We start from the raw sequence: 24,739 nt of genomic DNA, 5'->3' as shown, positions 1-24,739 counted from the left end.
CGTATTACCTATTATTATTAGCAAACCTTTAGGTGAATTATGCGATAATTTGGTATACACCTTAAGTATGATGTGGTTCACCTGGTTAACACATTTTCTTTGTTGTCAATCCACTTCTTGTTTTTTCTACTCATCTATTATATAAATTCAAGCGGAACAATGTACATTGTACCTGTTGTGGATAAAGGTGCATCAGCTATACATACCGTTCATGGAAGTGATTTGTAGTTGTGGTATTATTAAGTTGTTCAATGTGTGCAAACCTCGTTTTAGTGATGCGTTTATTTTTTTATACTATTGTTATACCGTGGTTCTACATTTGTAACACAGATAGAGGAAAGTATGGACCATTTGATTTTCCTGGGGAGTGAGGAGATGTTTGGGATTTTTTTTATTGCGGACCAGACCATTTTTCGCGTATTATTAATAAAATAAAGCTATTTTTTTCAATGAGCTAAATGTGGGTAAGACAATAATCAGGGCTATATTTATTTCCTAAAGGCCCCAACCCCCCACTCTTTGAAATTCATCCGAACCTCACTTGGGTTATTTTGTATCTGTCGAAAAGTTTAAAGAAGTACAATTGTGCATGTATAAATCTCTAGTGTGACAAACACACACTCACAGAGAGAGAGAGAGAGAGAGAGAGAGAGAAAGAGTTGGGATGAAAGGAAGTATCCCCCCCATAAAAAATTAAGTCAAACCCACCAAACAAATCCTGATTTTGTACATTCAAGTATAATTAAGAAACAATTTGAAAGCACACGTAGGGGCTCAGTAAGAGGGTCGCTTAAGGGTTCACACAGCAAAATCTGAAATGCCCTATACTGTGCTTGTATTTGATCTACACGTACCCCTACATTTATACATGTACATGTAATTCTGTAGAATGATTAATTGTTTTAAAATTATATGAAAAATGTTCTCATTGAACAATGAACAAACAAACAAACAAAAAAACAAAAAACAAAAAAACAAAAAAACAAAACAAAAACAAAAAACAAAAACAAAAACAAAAACCGGAGGAGTCCTATCCAAAGATGTTTCAATAAAAGGGGGGTTAAGAATACTAACGTAAAATATCATTTACTATTTTTCGCCAAAACTTTGCTCAAGTTAACCATATTTTCTAACAAGAAGAAGGGTCCAATCATTGACCTATTACTGCTCAATATTAATGGAGTTTAATTTGAACAACGTAAAGAACGTTTTTGAAAATAGCACAAACACATTGCCAAAACACAGTATGTACAATTTACTGGAAGTAATGTCGTTTACAAAGGGAAACCATGAAAAAGGATTAATTCAATTTCTTTTTTGTTCAGTTCACGCAAAGATTCTTTGTCTATAAACGAAACTATAGAGTTATATTACATTGACATCTTGTAGTGTATTAACACGAACAAGGAAAGGACTAAATTTCTTTTACTAAGACCATGATGAAAGAGGGTATGCAAACATAGTCTTGTGACCTGAGAAGGAGAGACTTATTTAGACAGAAAAAAGGTTTTTAAATAGAGTCTATTTACACACATTGACTCAATTTATACATTGAAAATGATACAATATCCAAACTTTTTGTAATTAAGACCAATGTCCTCGATCCTTGGCATATATATATTGTCCCATTTTGAAATTTGAATTCGTTTGAAGCAGTCGTATGATAAACTAACTTAAAGGTAGGCAATATTACATTTGTGTCAAGATATTTCACAAGGTGAAGTTATGAAGTTGTGTACATTTGTATGTTATTCGGAACCGAAAGAATTTCTAAATATGCATATATACATTCTTTTTAACTGATGTTTTACATCACGGTTTCACAAATTCAAAAAAAGTGTGTGTGGGAGGGTCCTATCCAGAAATTAAATAAAAAGATGTTTCATACCATATTTTACACATCTTGACTTTATTTTGCGCAAAGTTTACAAAATACCACCGTCCTCCAGGATCTACCACTGAAATAAATTGAAAATTTTATCTAATATCTAAGTATAAGAATCGTTTTAGTAGATAATATGTACATTTGACTGTAGCCGCGACACTTAGTTATTTATAAATTTTTATGAAAATTACTACTTTTTTCTTCATTGTACCCGCATAGCTAGAATTATATGAAAATATTTAAGCCCAATCACTGGCACACAGGGGTACATGAGGGTATATGTAACACATTTACATATTTAAAAGAAGGAGAGTTATTTATAGCTTCATAACTTCATTCGTAAATGTATTCATTTCTTTTTGAAAGAATATCACGTACAATTGAATGTAGTACATGTAACAAAATGTATTGCTAATTTCTATAGACTGTACACGTGTTTCAAACAGTAAATACTCATCAGCAGCGTTAGAAACAAATATATGGAAGATTTATTTAGAACATTCATTTTCTTATTATTTTGACATTAGTTCTACAATCACGTTCACAAGCCCTTGGGACCGGGATTTTGATTTTTTTGGATCTAAAAATATCATTAAATAATTTTGTTTCCATATTTGAGTTATAATATGTGTTCTATGACATGCCCGCTCTTAGATATTCACTAATTACTGTATATTCCTGCCTAGTGCTTCGAGGTGGCATTGATTTTTTTTTATGTTTGGGGATATCATATGCATTTTAAACGTTTTTTTGTAGTCTAGACTTAATACGTTTATTCATGCTGTATATTAATCTGCATTTACATGCATTATTTACATGTAATATGCCTAGTGAAGGTTTTCATTACATTGTGGCACGGAGTTTATACATGTATCTGCATATAAAGTGATTTTCTTTTTAGAAAAAAAAACTATGAATATTTCACATTTTTGTATAATCTCTAAGTAAAATTCTGTGTAAAAGTTAGGTAACTAGTTGTACTTTACTTCTCTCAATACAGTCTTTATTTGCCTCCAATACATTTTTAAATTCTATAAAACAACAGAAAAAAACTATTTAAGTATATCCCGAAGAAGCTGTGACATAAATATTTGTTGGTTATTTATGAAGGGAAATAGTGTGGGGAAACTTACCTCAATTTAACTAAATTTAACAAAAAAATCTTTCAAAGACAAATTTTATAAATATTTTGATGGCAATGTCTAGACGTTATGGAGTCTGAATACCTGGAAAATGAAATATAATCTCTGTGTTTGTATGTTTTTTTTCATGTGCCACACCTTATACATGCACATTCTGCCTGCATGATTCTTAGACAGAGAAGTACATGCACTTAAATGTTTAAGAAGTACAATGTACATAAAAATTATGAGAGGACCCACCAATCCTATATATAATACGAATTAAGTTAACTGCTTAATAATGAAATTTATTTTTATTCCTACTGAACCTACGCTGACCTATATTCTTACTTCTCTGACATATTTGACAGTTTCTTAACTAGAGACCTTCCTCAATGGGAACATTAAACTGAATTAACTCTTGTAAGAGTACCACTTTTCAAAAGCCTCTGAAGCCCTCGCCGACAAAAGTTCTGGGACGTGGTTTTTTTCTTGTATAACAAAATACGTTTCAGTCAATGTCAAGTTTCTAGTTAGTTATGATCAAAGTAATGGCAGATACATTTTATGGTGATTGAAAAAAATCACCGATGAGGCACATTTAGGGACATTCAATAATGCGTTTTATTTTAATACGCATTTAATGAAAGCGTCACACTTTATGAAATGAATTTTTAAGGAAACATGGCCTCCCGTATAAATTTGGGTGAGGTACAAAATGAGAGAGTTGTTAAATATTCCATAATGAGTTGTTACTCCGATCAAGTATCCCGTCGGGAACCCCAACAAATCAATACCTATCTGCATTCGGTAATTGCAACTGTCAAAAAACCTTTTAAATCGTTATCCTTGAGATTGTCGATTTTATAGTCAATTAAAATAAGTTATAATTCAGATTTATTTTATACCATTCGCCCAGAGTAAGGAGGTTGTGAATTTACTGTAACAGTTATAATACATATGGTAAGTTTCTTAACTTCGAATTTAATATGTTGTCAAAATTAATATTAGTTTCTGTAAATAGAAAAAACTCATTTTTTTTTTTAATTTCGATATTTTTTTTTAAATTGAGTGGAAACAGGAACATGGTATTTTTATTGCCATCATTTGATTTTGAAAGAATGAGACCAGTTCAGTAATAATATTGTTGCAGCCTTGATAAAGGAAACCTGGAGGGGTAGGCGAGGGATATACATGTACATGTACATACTCCCACTTCACCTCACCATGTGCATATTATCAAAAAGAAATTCGAGCATTAAGGGGGGTCCGAGGTCCAATCTCTCCTGGAACAAGAACAAGGGAACATTCAGTTTGTCCACAATACATGTACATGCAGGTAGTACCAAAGCGAGTATTTGACTGTTACATGTACATGTATTAGAACATTACGTGAAAAAAACATTTAACTTCAATATATTTTTTTTCCACGGACTGCTTATTAATATATACTGTGAGATCAAAATTTATGAGGAGTTGACCTATTGACCCTATTTCAGAGAATCTTGCTCATCTATATACTATTTAGATACTTCGACACTGCATTATTATTCAAATTACCTTATTAGGTGGTGCCTTTTAATTAGCAATATCTTTAACGTAGTTTTATCTATTGGCCCCCTTTTTTTTTATCAAGTGTTAAATCTCCCTTTATCTATTTCACACAAGTATCAGATTTCCGACAAAAAACACTTAAACACAAAGCCCATATTAAACCCCTAGTTAACTAATGAGATCAAGAATTAAAATAAATGAACGTTAAATAACAGACCTTTTATATTGTGTTTATTTTTAAGACATTAAGTAGCACTTTAGGTAAGAATCATGCAAAATATGATTCATGGGTAAAAAGTCTACATATTTTTATTTTTTATATTTTGTTTGAAATGTCATAGTAAACAGAAATTAACATGTGGTTTTTCATATAACCCGTGCTCTTAGGAGATAAAAATTATATAGAAAGCACTGTAGATTTCAAAATTAGGGAGATTACTCTGTATATGACGCTCAAATACAATAGAGTCTACTGGATTTTCAATGTGGATTATCTCCTAAGGGCAGGCAGATTTGAATGAATAATTACACATTTCATAGTATAGACCCATAAAACAACCCAATTACAAAAAATGAAAATATGTAGCCTTTTTTGGGGTGTTACACATTTTTCAGATTTTGCATGATTCTTACAAAGACATCTACTTAATTTCTAACTAAAGACTTCTTACGCTTTGAATTGATATATGAAATAAAACTCTACCTTTTCATATTTCGAATTAAGTCTTCCTCATTGGTGCATTATACGTACACTATAGACCGTTCCAGTGGAGGATCCAGAGTTTAAGGTAAAGGTGGGGGGGGCAAAAAAATCTTGACAGGATCACCGGTGAGGATCAAGAAATCATACTAAAAACTAATTTGCTGGATTACTGTTGATCATACTTCTTTCTGAGTGTTTTTCAGGATTTAACACGCACAATTTTTAAAAATCGCAATTTTCAATTTTCTAAGGGAGGGGGGCCTGGCCCCTGGCCCCCTCCCCTGGATCCTCCACTGTTTTTTTTAAATAAAAAAAATTGCAAACAGAATGCCAAATATCTACATTTGTACATGTACTGTCCACCAGGCGTTTATTAGAACTGAAACAAAATGCACAAATTAAAAGAAAAAATCTGCTCACAAAAATCACGATGATAAAAAAAGATTGTAAAAATGAAAATTCATGTAAAAATGCAAACATCGTTAAAAAAGAGTAAAATAGTAGATCTATTTAATTTATATTTGCATATTTTACATATTTTACAAATATTGCATTTGTCGTAGGCCAATTCAATCTAATAAAGAAGAGTTATCTCTCTCCCATCGTTACTGCTACAAGGCATTATGAACACAAATCCATTTTGAAAATTCAGACACAGTGAGTGCCAATAGAAGAAATGATCCGTGCAACAGAAAAGAAAATATATATACTGAAAAAAAAAACAACTGAAAGCAACTTGGTCATAAACAATAGCTCTGGCAAAATGTCAATATCATGAACTACATGTATCTACAGATGTGGATTAAACTTTTTCTGAAAAGTGCAACGAGCGAAACAAAAATTAAGGTCTTGCTATGTGGTTAGTAACTGCTTCTAAGGCATTTTTTTGGAAAAGGGTAGGGGGGCAAATGCATGAAATACATGTACTCCTGTCTGATATTTATAAAGACTGCTATTTAAACTAAAGTGCATGAATAGCTGTTAAAATCAATACAACTTTTTTGTTTACGTATCAATTATTTAAGATCTTCATCTTGTTAAAAAGGCCCTAGAACTCGGATAATGGCATGATGACACTGCACTCATCAATAATTCATATGTTTAAATCTGTACTCTTGATTTAAGTTACTCGTCATGAAATTAAATATAAAACCGAAATAAACAAATTAATGATGAGGACAGGTGATAGTGCGTCTAACTGTAAGTACATACATTAAGTGGTGTGTAACTTCAATTTAAAGTGCTCTTACATTTTTTGCTATCTGTTTAAAAACATTTTTTTTCATTTTCGTAACAGTGGTGTCAGGTTCAATGTCAATGTACAGTGTTGTAGATTCTAGTTTTATTTTCCTTTCCGCAATTTCCGATGTAGAACATATTAAAATCTGAAGACCGATCTGCATTTTTTTCTTTATTTCTGGGATCTCAGAACGCTTGCATTTCAATGCAAAATTTTCTATATCATGCTTTTGTTAACATTTTTATCATGTAAAAGTAGATACATATATATGTACATGTAACTGTTTATCGATATTTTTACACGAAAAGTTCTTTTTCTTTTAATATTGAACTCAACGCCATGTTAAAGACGACTCTTCATGAATTTGAATGGTAGACGAGGACTCATTCTCACGAGACCACGGACTCGCATGATATACATGTGTTATGTACAATAACCGGTCAAAAATCAGTCTTCACAGCTAACACGAATTTTGCTACATTTGTAGTTTCGTCAATTGTTTGTTTTGTTTTTAAACCGACGAACTTTCTCACCTAACTTCACCCCTCATGCTTTTAAATTAATTCCTTGCTGTATGTGACGTTTTGAAATGCAAGTTAATACAGATATTCGAAAACTGGTATAAACCTTGACACACATATTATAGAAACAAACAAAGTTTATTACAAAATCCTTCAATAAAAGTTAGTTCGTCCGTTCAAAATGTGTAAAATAAACAAATGTTACAATCAGAGAACATCACTCTCTCACGGTTAAAAATAGGGTGGGTGTAAAGATAATATTTTAAAACACAAAATCTTGGGGACCTCTTGTCTGTTTTAACTATAGCACCCCAACCGTATTGATTTTTTTCTCTCAAACTAGCAAGGGTACGAGGACGGGGGGAGGTCTTAATTAAATTCCCCTTGCCAATGGGTATAAGCTTAAATTGACCGAGGGTAGGGAGATGGTGTCAATCGTTGATGCGCTAATCAGCGGAGGGTAGGAGGATTAGCCAATCCTTTTAATTCTTTTGGGTAGACGCTCAACTTTCGCTCGGGGTGGGAGGATTGTGCCGATTTAATAATTGCAACCTCTGGCAAAGCAGTTTTGCTATATTGCTATTTTTGCTGATCTTTCTACATTAAGTACTGAATGTATGTTATCATTTTGACCCACATTAAAAACAGTTGTGTTGAATTATTTACAAAGTATCGGTTAATTCCTAACAGAAACCCAACATACATCTTATATGAATGTATAAACGCAGTAAAATTGGACAAAATTGCGTAAAATACTGCTTAAAGAGTATACTTTTTCAGCGGAAGTATTTTCTTCATTTTTGTAAAAGTTTTAACTTAGCATTTCATTTAAAAAAAATGAACTTTTGAAAAGATTATTCAAATTGTTTTTTTAAGGATTTTAAGAGGTGTAAATAACTTAATTGTGTTAATTTGTTTATATGACATATTTAAGTCGGAATAATACTCTTTGACGGAGAGAATTTCCATCTAATTAGTCGTCCAAGTCAATGAATAGATTACTAATCCTACACTCCGGCTTGGGAAGTTCTTTGTCGGAAAATTTTTATGCGTATTTAGTGTAGATCCAAACTAATTGAATTATGAGTGTCAGGCATATTGAGGTTCTGTAATTAATAAGCAGTACACACTTAATTTCTTCGCTTATGAAATACCATGTGTATAGGTTGAACCTCGCATATTATAGTGTTTATTAAATTGGAACTGAATATATTTTTGTCTTTCTTTCAATTTTTTGGGGGTAAGTTGGAAATTATTCTTTGTAATATATTTGATAACTAATGTATCAGATCAGTTCTGTTTATTTGTATACCGTTTACATGTTTGTTTATTGTTGCTAGGAGGAATTAAAAGCAAATTGACATTTGTTTTTGTATTCATATACTTTGGAAATTACTAGATTACTTAACTACATATATTTGGAAATATAATGTAAATGGGTTGAACCTCGTCCATTTTAAGGTCCCGCTAAAATGTGTGCGTCCGCCGAGTCCGGTAAATACATGTATTACACTATTGAAAGAACGGTTAGCCAAGTTTCCTCACCTAGATGGAATAGTGCGGAATAATTGTAATAAAACACAGAAAAATAGTAATCCCTCCAAAATAAGAAAAAAAAGGAAGACCGGTTTACAGCATAATTTATATACCTAAAGATAAAAGAAACAAACGTTTATTGATCATATAGGTTCCTCAAAATAGAACTTAAATTTCTTTTTCTTTTGATTCGAATTTACCTTTTTCCACATTTTATTTCGTTTACATGTATTAAAATCTTCAACAACTAAAAAAAACTAATCAACAATCTTAAATATAATTTGTGTTTGATGGTGTCATATTGAATTTTATTTATAAAATAACTTTAAGTGTTTTATGCATATTATGAACCTTGAGGTCCATTTGCAAACTATTTACATATTAAAATAAATAACTTAGTACTTGCATATTTTCAGGCATAACTGCACAAATCTGCATTTGAAAAGTAATATATTAAAAAAAAAGATTAAAGTATTCATATGAATGTCTAGCTAATGGATTTATCAGCGATCTGTATTCCCTTATTAATTATGATGTTCTAGCTTGCATTCTCCATCTTGTAATTGCAGATAATATGCATAGGCATAGCTTGTTGTCCAATCCATTTGATTAAGAACAATAAAACACTTGAAATGAAAAACAAAAGTACTATCTTTGAAAACAAGATAGCCGACGCAGTAAAATTTTGCTCCTTTTACTTCTAAGTTTCTATATTTCTGTCAAGAAAATAACACATATGGCACGTCATTCAAAATTTTCTATACGGTTGTTTTCGAACGCCACTAAGTTATCAATGTTTGGCCAATCGGGAAACAGAATTGTGGACAGGTGACCTGCGTTTCCATAGAAGAGCGTCCTTAAGGTCAAAGGGTAAAAAGCGAAACTATACATGTACCGACTGCGTCGGAAAAGAAGAAACAAACGTAATCGAGATGAAACGAAGCCTCGGAGATGAAATATTTCTTTGGTTTGTTCAGTTGATGTAGTACTTAAATAATTTACATGTATTGTAATATCATTAACACTATTCATACATGTATGTAAACCTAGACAGTTTGAAAGGAGCACACAACTACATGTATATTGGCAAGTATCGAAAGTTGTTACGTCAAATATATTCTAATTGCAATTGTGCATTTAATCTCAGTAACTCATGTGCAGTGCATGCTTTGGATTATAGACTGGATTTCAATTTAAAAATCACTGTATCTATATTAATTGAATAGACTCTTTTTTGCTATAACTGTGGGATAGCCGATGAGCATGAGTTTAGCATGCACACTATACACTTCCGTAAGGATAACTCTTTTGTTCTACCTAAGCCCTACCTCGCGGAAGTGTACATTGGGCATACTCATGAACTTACCACAAAAGAATGTATTACAATTGTAATTAGAAAAAAGCTGACTTTTCCATAAACTAATTTTGAAAATGATTTTACGTGGTAATATATTAATATGTTAAGTCCTATATGGATTTTTATGAGGTAATGGAGGAATGTCTATGGTTGACTGCACACTGGAGTACGGAGATTAGGTAGTTTACAAAATTCGCGAGTTGTCCGCATATACAATCTTTCTGTTTTACAACTCATTTATTTTCATAATAATAGACATGTGTTACACGGGAGGCTATAAAACGAAAAAAAATTTTGAATATAGTACAATGATAATTTTTAATTTACTACTTCTGTTATACTTTTTCTATTATGCAACTCCATTCCAAGAGTTCACGTACTCGCAATGCAACTTCCGCTTATAACAAGGATTTTGTTTCATTCACCTACAAAAATAGCTTATCCCTTCCCTTTATTGAATAATGATAAAGTTAACCAGAAGAATTAATTTGAGATTTATCATGTACAAATTTTGTTTTGAAAGATAACGACGAACCAACCAATGCTCAGTAAACAAAACATGCCCATATACATGAAAGTAAACTACAATGACACCAATTTTATTACAAAACAAGGAAACTATGCATGAATTAAGATTAATGCTTCCGCAAATTGGATTCTATTACTTCGTTTATGCGCCGAGAGTTTTGCTTGCTCTTTTGTTTACGTTTTTTATCCAATCAAAATATAATGTACTTTTACGGTGCACTTCTTGTTTTGATATTGTTAGCTGCGAGTATCATCGTACTAGATTCAGTAGCTAGTGCTAAAACCCAAATGACATAGATCTTCATATAACTGCACTTAATTCGATGTGATCATGGTGTTTCACGCGCTTTTGACACAAGCTGTTACAGTACTCAATGCACACAGCCGAAGAACACGTGACAACATTGTAAAATCAGACTGGGATAACATGTCCAATTTGAGACAGAAAGCATGTAATAGTCGGTCATTAGAGCCAATAAAGCAATGATAAATGGTCATTGAAGGACAAAAGTAAACACTCAATAACAATGTCGTAACATTATAATTCAGTTTAATTCATATGAAGTTGTTAATATGGTTATTTCCCTTTCTTTCACAATAGAGGTGAAGGTCATCGACTTTAGAATAATGACACATGTAACATTTAGACGATTTATTCGGCGTGCATCTTGTAAACTTGCGTTGTTTTGAACTAATCGATTCAACCACAATGCTCCAATCATTGTCAGAGTACAAGACAATAGCAAAGTACTAACTGTCACGCATGTTTATGGGGTTGTTTTACTTGTGAACAGGAGTATAGGAGTGTTAACGACCTTGTTCTACAAAGCAGACCTCGGGAGTTCGTAAAGGTCTCCGTACTGGAAAAGGTTAAGTGACCTTAATGGGAAATGTTTGTCAATTGTTTTACGAGTCATTGTTTCCCTCAACAGCAAATGTTTTTTTCAAAGTCAAAACACATTCTCTACCGGTACATCTGGTCATGATTGGAAAGTACATGACTTAATGTTAAGTACATTTAGATTCTATTCATTTTTATGTCACCGTTAGTCAGGTTGGGGTTGTCTATGTCTCACTGTCATTTCTTTTTCACTAGCAATTTCAAAATAAAACTTAGTAAATGAACGCTAATATAGGATTATAGAGTTAATCGTAATTAAGTTTCTGGATAAAATGACTGCACCTCCAACCAGTCCACATCTTTTATTTTACATAATAAATAATCGGAAGTAAAAAAAGCATATAAAGATATACTTAAAGATCAAATGACTTGCACCCTGAAGTGCTCATCTTTATGTAACATGAAAAACTAAAACGTTTCATGCCATTTATGAAAGTACGCATTCAAATCTGTATACCTCTTTCATCTACAATCTATACTTTTAAGTAGCACTCCAACTAAGAATCATGCAGACTTTGATACATGGTTGAAAAGACCACATATTTTTATTTTTGATATTTTGTTTAAAATGCTTAAGTAAACAGAAATTAACATTTGGTTTTTCGTATAACCGTGCTCATAGGAGATAAGAAGTCTATAGAATGCACTGTAGAATTCAAAATTAAGGGAGATAACTCTGTAAATGACACTAAAATACAATAGAATCTCTTAAGAGCAGGTAGATTTGAATGAATAATTACATATTTCATAATTTAGACCCATAAAACAACTTAATTTCAAAACTAAAAATATGTAGCCTCTTTTGGGGTGTATCACATTTTTCAGATTTTGCATGATTTTTACAAAGACAGCTACTTAGGTGGTGTTAATGGATACACCTGGAAATCAAAACAATCAATCTGCACCGTGTGATCTATGGATACATTTGATTGGGTTAATCCTGATGGACAATACCAATAATTCCCCCGCATTAGACCTTTGACAAACATACTAAAACCGTATGTCAACAGTAGAGTACTCGGACTTACTAATGTACTAAGTCAAACTTCAAGTTGGTCAAGTCCTTTGAATTTTCTCATATATGTAGGGAAAATATTGCCTCCTGGAATGTACCAGAAATTGAATAGACTCTTCAAATGAAGTATTTTGTTGTTTTTCTGTCCATTGCTATTATTTTTATTTTGTTACTTTAGGTATGCTCTTACCCCACCGCTGAATATTATCATTGTTTGAAAATACACGTACCACTGTACTAAATACAGTGTTATCGAGTCGGGGTGAACGGGAATTTGGATAAAACGACTCAAGTAGCGAACCGCATAAATTTGAATTTCAGTATTTCTGCGTCTTAAGAGATAAACAAATGGAATAAATTTCGATTTTTTATTTATAAATTAAAAGTTATTATCAATCACCTTATGTTTTTGTTTTGGTTCAATTTACGGGGATAGATAATCCACTCCCTTAGTAATTTGAGAGCACATTTACGGAACGTCTGAGTAATTTTCAAGGAAAGTATAACAATACAGGAGGTCAAAACGAGATTTGTTCGCGAAACAACAGGAACATTCAAAAAAGACTAACTTCCTTTTCAAACTATAACATTTGTTTTATATATGAACAAGCTGTTTGGAGTTTTTATATGTTCTTCCTGGTTGCTGTTCATTGTTTCTTTTTTCATTTTCTTTGTTTTATTTTTGGTAATGGGCGTTCGTTGTCTCTGTATCTTCAAAGTTGGTTATTGTTGATTTCATTCTAACAATCATCTAATCTAGACTAGCTATAGCTATCAAACGTATTTTTTCTATCTCTTGTGAAAAATGGAGGGTGGTTTTAGAGGTGTTCCAAATAGGGGTGTTCCATGCTATTATTTGCATGAAATTAACAAAAGTTACCAAGTAATGGGTTGGGATCCGTCCCGCAACTCTTTCGAATTGCCGCTGTAGCTTAATGTGTGAACAAGGTCTGGCTATTAGTATATACAGACCGGGGAGTTTAACACAGAACCACAACAATTACAAACACTGTTTCTGAAATCTACATATTGATGTTATCCAATTGGTCAATCTTGAAACAAATTGTTCATGTCAATATAAAAATCTCCCTTGGTCAAACAGTGTAAGTGACCTCAGGAATATGTTCTAAATACCACACGCGGATAACAAGTACCCATCAACAACTATGTTATCACCATAAACGTAAATATATTGATTTTGACTTCTTTATATTTGATAACTAAGGTATATATCATACGTTATGACAAGACATTGGAATTTGAACATTTTCTTTCGTAATCGATAGGGTCATCCAGTTAAAATAAAAAGTAGGACTACTGAATCGTCAAGGGAGGAAAGATCCGTTCAATCAACTCAATAAAATGAAATAAAATGAAATATAAGAATGTCGGAAGACAGCTCAAACCTTTTGACATTTCTGCTGAAATTTTGTTTAAGTGTACCGTACGTTTACTTAAACCTTTGTAAAATTCATAGTGGTCATCTAAGGTTCTTTGACTATCATCAGAGAAAAAAATACAGACATTGGATGTGAATATAGAAAAAAATAGCTAACAAAAGTATGGACGTTTTGAAGGTTATTAATTGTTATTCTTTTTTTGTAGTATTTAGAAACCAATCCATGCTCCTCAATTTCCTTCATACATGTATGTTGTCATATGAGTTTCTGTACATTTTGGTGCATGGAAAATAAAAATGTCTGATTTCTTGCTTTTTTTTGGTCATTTTACTATGCAAAATAACATTATAGATTGTACGTGTACAAAATTGTTTTTTTCAGATTTACATGTTTTGGCTGTTTTTCATATAATAACTTAATTTCCACTTTCGAGAAGAAGAAAATGTGTTTGCTTACATTACCATTCGTACGGAGTTCTCCTATTGCACTACGACGTACTTTTAATGTGTTTCTTCAATGTCAATGATTCACGTACCCAGTACCCAGTAATTACACAGTAATTATGCAATTGATGTCTCAAGTTGTCCAAAGTTTTGGCAATTTTCACTTTGAATATGTATTGCCTTTCATTAAATTGTTTCATAAAAAAGGATTTCGTTGAAGTTTCCACTTATACTAGTTCTGTTTTAACTTCAAATATGGCCATGCCTATGTTTACATACACCCCATTATGATGCCGTTCTCTTTTGAACTCATAGCCTCATCTTGCGCATATTTAATTTGAAACTTAAGAAATGTATTTTTATGTTTATCTCAACATTCACTTAATAGCTTTGTAAATTAAAAAAAAAAAAAAAAAAAAAAAAAAAAAAAAAAAGGCATCTGGCGCACTAGGTGACGTATACTAGATATATGGAAACAACCAAACTAAGTGAATATAATCATACTTACGAAATTCTCAATTAACTACAGAATTAACTTTTTAATTCATTCATGTATGAAATAATTTTATTTCATACAGTTTTGTTCATCATCATCATCATCATCATCATCATCATCATCCAGCTCGTATTTGTATGTATAATTTTATTGTAATTTATTATCAAAGCATTACCTTGGGTTTATTCCATCTTTTTTTTTTAATTTTATTTTCTGCTTTAAAAAAACGGAAAAGTGTTGTATATAAGACATATAACAAGTGTAAAAGTGTTAATGACTCAGATGAGTTTCTTAGTTGTGACTTTATTAATTAATGAACTCGTAGAAGGTTATACAATACAACATATCTAATACATTGACAATATTTGTTCCTTTTTTTAACTGTAAAATTACGATTAAAAAATAAAATAAGAAGTATCATTTCTATTTTGTGCTTTCAACGTGTCATATTTTTCCTTTTTTCTTTCGTCTACCCCGGACTTGAATTTAACGAACAGCTCGGCGGGTGTTATAGAAAAGCAGAGGACGCTTACCCTACCGCTGCACCTGGTCCATGCTACCAGGTTTTGTGGAGTCCGAGTTGCTCATTTACTTTTGTTACTTTGTATGTATTTTGTTAGTTGTTTTCTGTTCTTTGTTGATTTGACTTTTTCCAATGTCTTGTTTTTGCATGACCCTGGATTACATTCTTTTGATGTCTTTTTTCCTTCGATTACTCTTCGGGTTTTTGTTAATTTTATAAATTGTTTCAAATGATTTTTCGTCCACAAAGTCAAATATTCTTTACTTAAATTAAGACCGTGCATAACTTTACCTTTACTTTATGATGCCTGTTCGAATATTGAGTTTCACTTGAAATAGGATTTTGGTATGTTTGGCTATAATTGATAATGACACTAATGGTGTATAAGTTAATGTTTGTCTACATTGTCTGTTTTGCAGCTGTATAACAATATAATGACGCATTACGTTTGTAATCCTATATATTACATTATTCATTCTACAAATGTAATGTCTCAGTAAAGTGCTCCAAGTTCGCCATTAGAAACATGCTTCTACTTGCACAACTTGTAAATGCTGACGACCTCTTCACTGTACAAATTTCAAGTCAAATCGTCTTACTTCTTTTGTATTGGAAATCTTGTCTAGGAGGGTTATTACGTTTCTGCGAAGTATTTGAGTATAATGTTTTTTGCCAATACGTATTTTGCCTTTTTGTGGGATTCTGATGCTCCTTAATTGTCCTATTGCTTTTATGCTTCGGTTTGTTTATGAAAATCATTGGGCTAGGTAACAGCAACTCATTGAAACAGACGCATTTTGTTGCGCCTGTCCCAACTGTCCCAAGTCAGGGATTTATATCCTCTGTATATCTTGTTTCGTTTCAACTTTAGGTTATTTTTATGACATATGAGTATATAGGGGCAACCATTTTTTTTATTGTACCTGTGTATAATGCTGTTTTGGGGCTAGCTGCAGCCTGTCCTGTGATATGAGTCATTGAATAACAATAGTTGGTCTTCGGCTGACATTAACATCCCGGTGGGATGTCCCTTTGACATATACACCATACCTATTCTCGTTATATTAAAGCACTGAACCATTTAAGTAAATGATTTAACTATACTCCAGCAAAAACTGGAAGTATGGACAAGTTGCACCGATAGTGTAAGCGTATTCTGCTTTATCTACTAACGCCAAATAAGAGCATCAAACGACAGTATCAATTTGTCAACATTAAGGTATTTTTATTCTACACTTAATCATTCTATGCAATTTACAGTAATTATCAGAATTTCAATTAATATAAGTAAGTATTTTACCAGAAATAGAAAACCTAAACTTATTGTCGACACATCATTTATTTGCTATAAATTGAAGATTGATAAAAAAAAAAAAAAAAAAAAAAAAAAAAAAAAAAAAAAAAAAATTGACAATTCATCATTCCCTTTTTCAGGTGTCCTCGATAATATTCGATTCACATCATAAATAGCTTACCTATGATTATGTAACTGATGTCTTTAATCGTTTTATATCTAACGTCTCACTCATATTATGTAATTTTCTTAAGCAAACCTCTTAAAATTGTTTCTTAAGAGCATTTCGTCTATAATTCTTTTCATACAGAATCTTGTATCTTATAGTATGGCCATACCTTTATTTGCTTTTGTCTCAATGATGCTCTGACTCTATCCAAATTCAAATGAGCTTATTGTTTATTCGACAACGATTGATTTTGACAAGGTTATTCGCTAAATGACTTAGTAGATGCAGAATTTCATTGGAAACAAATATTATGACGTAATAAATTTGCATCTGAAGAGACTTAAATGTAAGTGTTTGTAAGAAACAGGCAGAATGAGAAAAATCATAAACATGCATGTCAAAACCCCATCGATTTGACAATGTGATTCCACTCAAGGATACTTTATTTGAAAAGACTATTATTTGAACTCTGCATCACTCGCTTTGCTCAGCAATTTTTCAATAGAATGTTAGAAAAATGAGGTTTTTGACAGAGTTATCTGCCCTGAAAATGTTCAGTGCATTTCAATGAAATTGTAACGCACTGGTCCAGCATGATATGGAAAATAGTTTCCTTTTTCCTTGATTCTGATGGTGCATGTAGTCAAATAAAACTATCACAATTGTGAATATTTTCAAACCGTGTTTCACCCACTGCTTGATTCTTACAGATACTGGTACCTAAAAGTACAACAAATATGGTTATGAAGTTGATAGGTATTTCAAGTACGCTTTTTACACATGCTCGTGTGTGTAAATATCTTGAATCGACTTGATTGTTAGAAACATTCTATATTTTGATATCAACCGTTCCCATATTGCATTCTCTTCATTCAAACCTGCAGAAAAAGACTATTGAGAGATTGTAAGGTTTGTCATTTGTTTAATACGATAATCTATAAATTGATTCAGGTTCATTTTGTCTTATGATTGCCTTTCTCGTTTTTGTATCTTGGTTATTTGTTAGATATTCTTCATGTTTTCCAAATGACGGTTTTTAGTTACAGCCGATGCTCAATTGTTTTTAACACATCCAAACTCATTTCAATTGAATGTAAATCTAAAGAATACTTTGTTATGAAAATTATAATACGTGTAAATAATCACAACCATTTTCTACATGTTTCAATGTCCATGTATATAGTGACCTAATGTCATAATCATTTTAGTACATATACATTGTAGATTATACTCCGGCTTTGTTCTAAATTCCCATATTTGATAATCCAATTGAAGATATTCGATATTCAGTTGTGTTGTTTACATATCATAAATTCCATTATCAAGCAATTGTCTAATAGCTGTATATTTGAATGAAATTTCCGTAATGTAAGCAAACAAAACTATTATATAAGAATGGTCTTCGGTAGCATACAGATTTATTTCAAATATCACAAAAATAAAGGACTAATTCATAAATATGTAGGTTCAGGTGCTGGTTCAAAGGGGCGGATCCGGAGTACCCTCATCCATCCTAAAATTGGGGTAATTTTCATTTTGATGTCTAGAATTTTCACCCATTTTAACCCGCAGTATTATTCTTTCCGCGCATCTCTAGGTCTTTATTTCAGTTTACGCTCCCTAACATTAAATTCTGGTTTCGTCCCTGTAGGAATTATTTGAACTTTAGTTTGTATTGTGAAACCTGTCTCAATCCAACCCTATATTAACTAGAAACTTGTCCAAACCATAGTCCCCGTGAAGTCCCTTCATATCAATTGCAATACATTTTCAGCCTTTATAATTGAATACCTCCCTAACCCGAACTCAGTCAAAAGTTCCAAACGGGTTCGCTTTATTCATGTATTTGATTAATATTTGACGTCGAAGCACCAAAGATCATGATACATATCTTAATTGTCATTACTTCACAAGTATTTAAACCCGAAACAAACAAACAACGTTGTCATCAAATCTGACAGGCTTAACCTCACAATTGAAATACTATAGATGTAAACATTTGATGAAACAACGACCGAACAAATCCGTTAAGTAATTAAAATATTATTGCAGCTTCTAATCGGGCGATCGACCTTTAATGTAATCAAAATCAATTGATTCTTCGTGCTGTAATTGATGTAACCTTTACAAGAAGTAGGTCACCTATTTTTAAATTGTTTCATGGTTTTAGCAGTACATTTATAATGTATACAAATTGAATAAATTAGTTTTTTTGATGGCCACTCTTGTCCCAAATGTGTCCATGTACGAAGTTAGAAATATAGCATGATACAAAAATAAAATAAAATACAAAATATTCAACCGAATATTATTTTAAAGTGAAATAAAGGCGGTTGTCTCATCTGAATTTTTATTATATTTATTCTCTCATTTGTCATTTTGAAAATACAATGTACAAAAAAGTATAGAACGATTTAAGTAATTCAGAAAATATGTGCCATATTTTATGGTATTTACTTTTGCGATTGAATGTAATGCAAACATCTATTAAATTCAATTATATTTTTTTCTCTCATTTCCAAAGTACAAACGAAATGATGAAGTGCGAATTTGTGTTTTCAGTACACTTTTTTCCTTCAAAAATAAGAAAAAAAAAATTAATTTTCAAATAATTAGACATAATTGAAAGCATACTTATATAACATTTTCCAGTGACGCAAAAAGAAGAAAAAATGTAATTTATCATGAAAATCATACCTATACGTACCATAATAGGCAAACAAATAACCACATGTGACGTCTAAAGCTTGAAATGGAGTTTTAAAACATTTTAATCCCACCATTCAATATTTACAAGTCACATTAATTTATGTATCAGAATGTCTTGGTTCATCAATTTAAACAGATTTTAAGAGCTTTATAGTGAATGGAATTTAATTCGTTCATTCATATTATTAAAGTTTGTATTTTAAATGATTTTCATCTTGGTATAGAAATACAAAAACAAAGGGATCTTTGCTTCTATCCCAAAAATTCCATTTTAATAGAAGTATGTAATTAATTTTGTTTGCGCTGGAAATCATTCAATCAGATTTTTTTACGTATCATCATTCAGGTCGTATCAAAACTTAATCATGTTTTGATTTTTTATTTAATTTATCAAATTTGCATTGAAGGGGTTCAATTGGAGAACAACCTTCTCGAGTTTTTATAAGCACGATTACAATATATTTTAGCCCTCAACATGACACAGTCCTCTCATTTATATCTCATTTTTCATCCAACACCGTTCCCATGTACCCATTGCCTAACACACTGAAATCTTTCCAAACCGAACATTGGATCATAATTCAAAAATTTTTTGAAACAATGGCACTTTTTTAAAAGTCACTGTATATCAGCAGGACTAGGTCGAATGTATTTTGTTTTATTAGAAAACACATAACACTTATCTGAACCAAACAAATGTTACATCCAAGAGGGTTTCGGTTCTGACAGGTTTTACTGTACCTCAGGAAAAAACCCATTTTTACTCTTGCAACATCAAATGAATGTATGAATCATGTACATGTTTACAGTATGTTTCACGTGTTGTTGTTTGCAATACAACGAGTATATCGTAAGCGCAAGGATTTTAACATGCACAATGTATAAAGGAAATAAATTTCAGAATTTTTCCTGTGATCAAATTGTTGTTTTTAATATAAAGAAATTTACATATTTGTATGCAATGCAATTTGTCAGCAAATATATCATTTGGATTTCATGTGATTATGATTTCTGGTTTTAATATGCAATTGTAGATTAATATTTACTGATTAAGAAGGCTTATTTCTCTTCCTACTTTATAGCTATTCGCCATTCCTTATTTTCTGTACACAAAATGAAATCAGTTTACCTAAGGACTGTAATATATGGTCAATAAAGGAATGAATTAGGTAATAATATAATAAGTAGATGAAAACATTATCATTGTTTCTCCTATGCCAAAATCAACTATTTGCTCCGCCCTGCTATTGTGGTTCATTAGTTTTTATTAACGTCACACATTTATGACCAATTTGATTTTTTTTTAATATTACGACGCTGTCTATTGTTTGTTTTTAAATTTATATCACACTCATTTAATCTTGCATTTAACTCTTGCAATTGTGTTAATTTGTATAACAAGTAATTCTTAACTATAAATATAAACGTCTTCACGCTAATGAACATATATCCTTCTTTAAGTAGCAGTCTTTGTAAGAATCATGCAAAATCTGAAAAATGTGATACACCCCAAAAAAGGCTACATGTTTTTATTTTTGTAATTAAGTTGTTTTATGGGTCTACTGTGAAATGTGTTATTAATCGTTCATGTCTGCCTGCTCATAGGAGATAATCAACATGGCAAATCCAATAGATTTTATTGTATTTGAGTGTCATTTACATAGTTATCTCCCTTAATTTTGAAATCTACAGTGCATTCTATATATTTTTATCTCCAATGAACACGGGTTTTATGAAAAACTGAATGTTAATTTCTGTTTACTATGCCAATTCAATCAAAATATCAAAAATTAAAATATGAAGGCTTTTTACCCATGGATCACATTTTGCATCATTCTTAGCTGGAGTGCTACTTAACTCCTAAAAATGTAACCGATTGATGGCTGTGATAAGAGACATGCACGTCAGTAGATTTGTATAGTTTATTTGTTGCAACACGTCGTCAATAAAGATCAAAAATAATTTTATTTTGAGGTGAATTAAAATCCTGGTACAGGTGCATGTGGTACTTCTTGGTACCGTATAGCAATACAGTTCGAAAGAAATGCAAAACGGTCATGAATTCGGTTAAGTAAAGGGATTACGCGATAATTGATATGTAAATGTCAGTTACGTGTTGGTACAAGAATAGCAATTAATTTTCCACGAATGTGTGTTACTGCACTTTTTAAGACACTTTGTAACTGTAGGAAGTTCTAAAAACCCTAACGACAGTATTAATTTGTCAACATTAAGGTATTATTTTTTTATACTTGATCAATCTATGCAATTTACAGTAATTAGTAAAAATTCATTTGATTTAAGTAAGTATTTTACCATACGTAACTTTTATACGCAAACGTTTTTCAACTTTATTTAAATTTTTACTATTTTTAATTTATGTGAAAAGTCGATTATAACATTTACTGAGGTAGTTTAAAGTCAACATCTTACTGTTTTGAATTCAAGTAAGAACAGCACATTCAAATCCATTTACGATCCTTAATATTGAGGTCATGTTGCTTATATGATGTTTGAACCTTTTATATAAAAAAACTAAACTAGGATGGTAACTTCTAAGAAGCGCCAATTATCGTTATCTTAGACGTTTAAAAAAATTATGAAAGAGAGTGTTTTCTCGAATAAAATTGAATACTAAAATATTTTAGTGACTCTAAATGATCATTTAATGGAGTCATATTTTATTTCTAAAATACCAATACATACATAATTTATAATAATATAATTAAAAATAATTGACTTCCGTACAATAAAAGCAATTGAAAATAGCATTTTACTGGCTTGAACTGTGATACACATACTCTCTATTCAACAATTCTATGGAATACATACCCAGCCCCCCCTTTACCCAGCACATATCACATCTTTGTTACATTAATATACTTCAAGGGACAAGAAAAATGTTATTTCCGTTTTTCTCCTAATCACTTAGAAAGATAAACTTCACTAAAAAAACACGACTTGGAGTTACTGATAGTCTTTCAGTAGTAACAATCATACGAGGTGAAAACCATGGAGATCGTCGTCTTTTGAAGACTAAATTTTCATTACACCCTAGTAACAAAAAAAAACACAAAACAAAAAACAAAACAAAACAAAACAAACAAACAAACAAAACTAAAAAAAAAAACAAAAACAAAAATAACAAAAACAAAACAACAAAAAAAAACAAAACAAAAAAAAAAAAACAAAACAAAACAAAACAAAACAAAACAAAAACTTCTTACATTGCACACGCATTACAAAAGGAGTCATCCAAATAGTCCTTTTCTTATTTATTCATTTGTTTTCCGAGAAACTACGTACTTCTAATGGTAACCACTCATCAGTAGCATTAGAACCAAACATTCATAAACATGTAGATCAGAAACAAATTTTATCCTATTCAACAAAAAAGTATGTAGTAGGTCTTTAGTGTGCTCAATTTTGACACGATATTATTCATTATTTCTATATTATACTCTTTCCGTGGCGTCTTTTGTTCCTGTTAGTCATCTTACCCACTCTTTCAAGAACAATTTGTTTATGATCGATATAATACATACTCAGACTCTTAATTAAGCTTATCTACTACTTGTCATGTTTATTAAATGTTTGTTTTCTTTAATAGACTGTCTTGGTGACGTTTTAACGATTGGAACAATCAACATCCAAGACAACAAGGATAACAGCAAAAAGAAAACAGAAACGCCCTTACAACACAACAAAAACGTTTGTAAACATTGCGTTTCTCTACCAGTAAGTGTCGAAACAACATTAAGAAAATTAAAAATGATACACGAGGAAAATGGTGTTAGACTTAACCGCCGCACAAACAAAACGTCCTTTACGTTTTCATGGGACATGCATCCTACTACAAATGGCCAGATTTTATCAATAGATGAAACGGTGGTTGAAAATACAATAGCAGCAAATAAATCATTTCAAAAATTTATCTTCGGTTTACGGACGAAGTCTTCCAATGACGATAAACTTCCACCAATAGTAGGTAAGAAAGTTCGAAACTCAGTCCAAAGTGGTCGCTTGGCTTTACAAGAATATGACGTCAAGGAAAATACCTTTCATATCCGGAATTTGGATAGCCAGAAAAATCAATTGATTGATCACAGAGATTTAAAAGGTACATATATAAGAGAGGCTACCTGTGATACGTTATTTAAACCGAACCATAAGGTGAAGCAACAGCTATCAACAAATCTTGATCACAAATTTAACGATCCTACTTTGATAACGAAACTATATAGCAGTATGTCTTCTTTGAGACTCAACAATCGACAGGAATGGGCTGCAAATGATCACGCAAGGCACCATATTAGACGACAGCAGCAGTGGATAAAAAGCGAGCAGGTGCAAAAATCACCTATAAGCCGTTTCAAAAAACAGACGTATCCAAATAGTACATCGTCCGGGCAGAAATCAGACGCTATCAGTGGAAACTCCGATGAGATCATTCACACGACACCTGCATCTATAGAAGCTGATCAAGTCATTGACGTAGAATACGAGGAAGAAAGAAAAGAAGCTATTGAAAAGTGTCTAAAATGGATGAACAATTTACCGGAAAAATTTTCAGGACTTCATTTGTTAGATCCTGCAACATCATGAACATGTGGGTAACCAATCGTCGCATTTAAGGGAATCTGACAATCAAAAGTTATTTGATGGCAAAGTGCAATCAGGAATATACTTGAAAATTCCTAGCCGTTATATTGAGGAGCTAGCTGGTTCTAGTTTTATATGCAGCTGTGCTGCAGTGTGTTCACACAATTTGGTGCTAAGATTATGAAGAGCTGTTTTGCTAGTACGCAGGTGACCAAGCAGCCTACCATATTTATACATGATATCTATAAAGGACTGACATATTTATAAGAGTGCAAATTACCAATAAGTGCCAAATAATTTATTTGTGCTACAATTTCTTATTTGTGTAGAATTTTACCGACTTTTGCATGTTGACTTTAACGGAAACGAAGAGAATAGAAGTTAGTGTCTCTTTTGCATGAGCACCTTTAGTAATGGATGAGGTCTTAACAAAGGCGTAAAGCCTTTATATTTGACAAACGGAGTCCAGTATGTCAAAATTCTTTTCTCGTTTTTTTGTAAACCGAATCGGTATGTAAAAACATAATAAATTGACAGAACTATACTAAGAATTTTTGATATGCATCCTTTTGTTATATCCTGATATTCTCGTGTATTTTGTTTTGTGCTTGTTCTATGTGTGTAAAGCGTTATTTTTTCCACTGATAATGTGTGATATTGAAAAGAGATATTTGTTAATATCTATCATTTATTTATACATATGTATGTTATAACGTTATTAAAATAACTTATAAAATCATTA

The 24,739-nt window shown here is 31.6% G+C and overlaps 1 protein-coding gene across 4 annotated transcripts; it reads left to right on the top strand.

The window, feature by feature from the left end:
- Positions 1-79: 79 nt before the first annotated feature.
- On the top strand, positions 80-24,739 carry LOC148605245 (uncharacterized). 4 transcript variants are annotated; one of them, XM_088549213.1, is made up of 2 exons: positions 80-1,679; positions 23,006-24,739. In XM_088549213.1, exon 2 carries the CDS (start codon positions 23,167-23,169, stop codon positions 23,998-24,000), a length of 834 nt encoding a protein of 277 aa, XP_088405339.1. In that variant the 5' UTR covers positions 80-1,679; positions 23,006-23,166; the 3' UTR covers positions 24,001-24,739. The 4 variants fall into 4 exon arrangements, with proteins under 4 accessions (XP_088405339.1, XP_088405340.1, XP_088405338.1 ...); XM_088549214.1 differs by lacking the exon at positions 80-1,679 and adding an exon at positions 3,892-3,969; XM_088549212.1 differs by lacking the exon at positions 80-1,679 and adding an exon at positions 6,440-6,463.

Source organism: Perna viridis, chromosome 10 (assembly GCF_037379345.1).
Source record: "Perna viridis isolate PV_CMFRI_1.1 ecotype Kerala chromosome 10, ASM3737934v1, whole genome shotgun sequence".
Lineage (NCBI taxonomy): Eukaryota > Metazoa > Mollusca > Bivalvia > Mytilida > Mytilidae > Perna > Perna viridis.
This window is presented reverse-complemented; position numbering and strand designations above follow the sequence as displayed.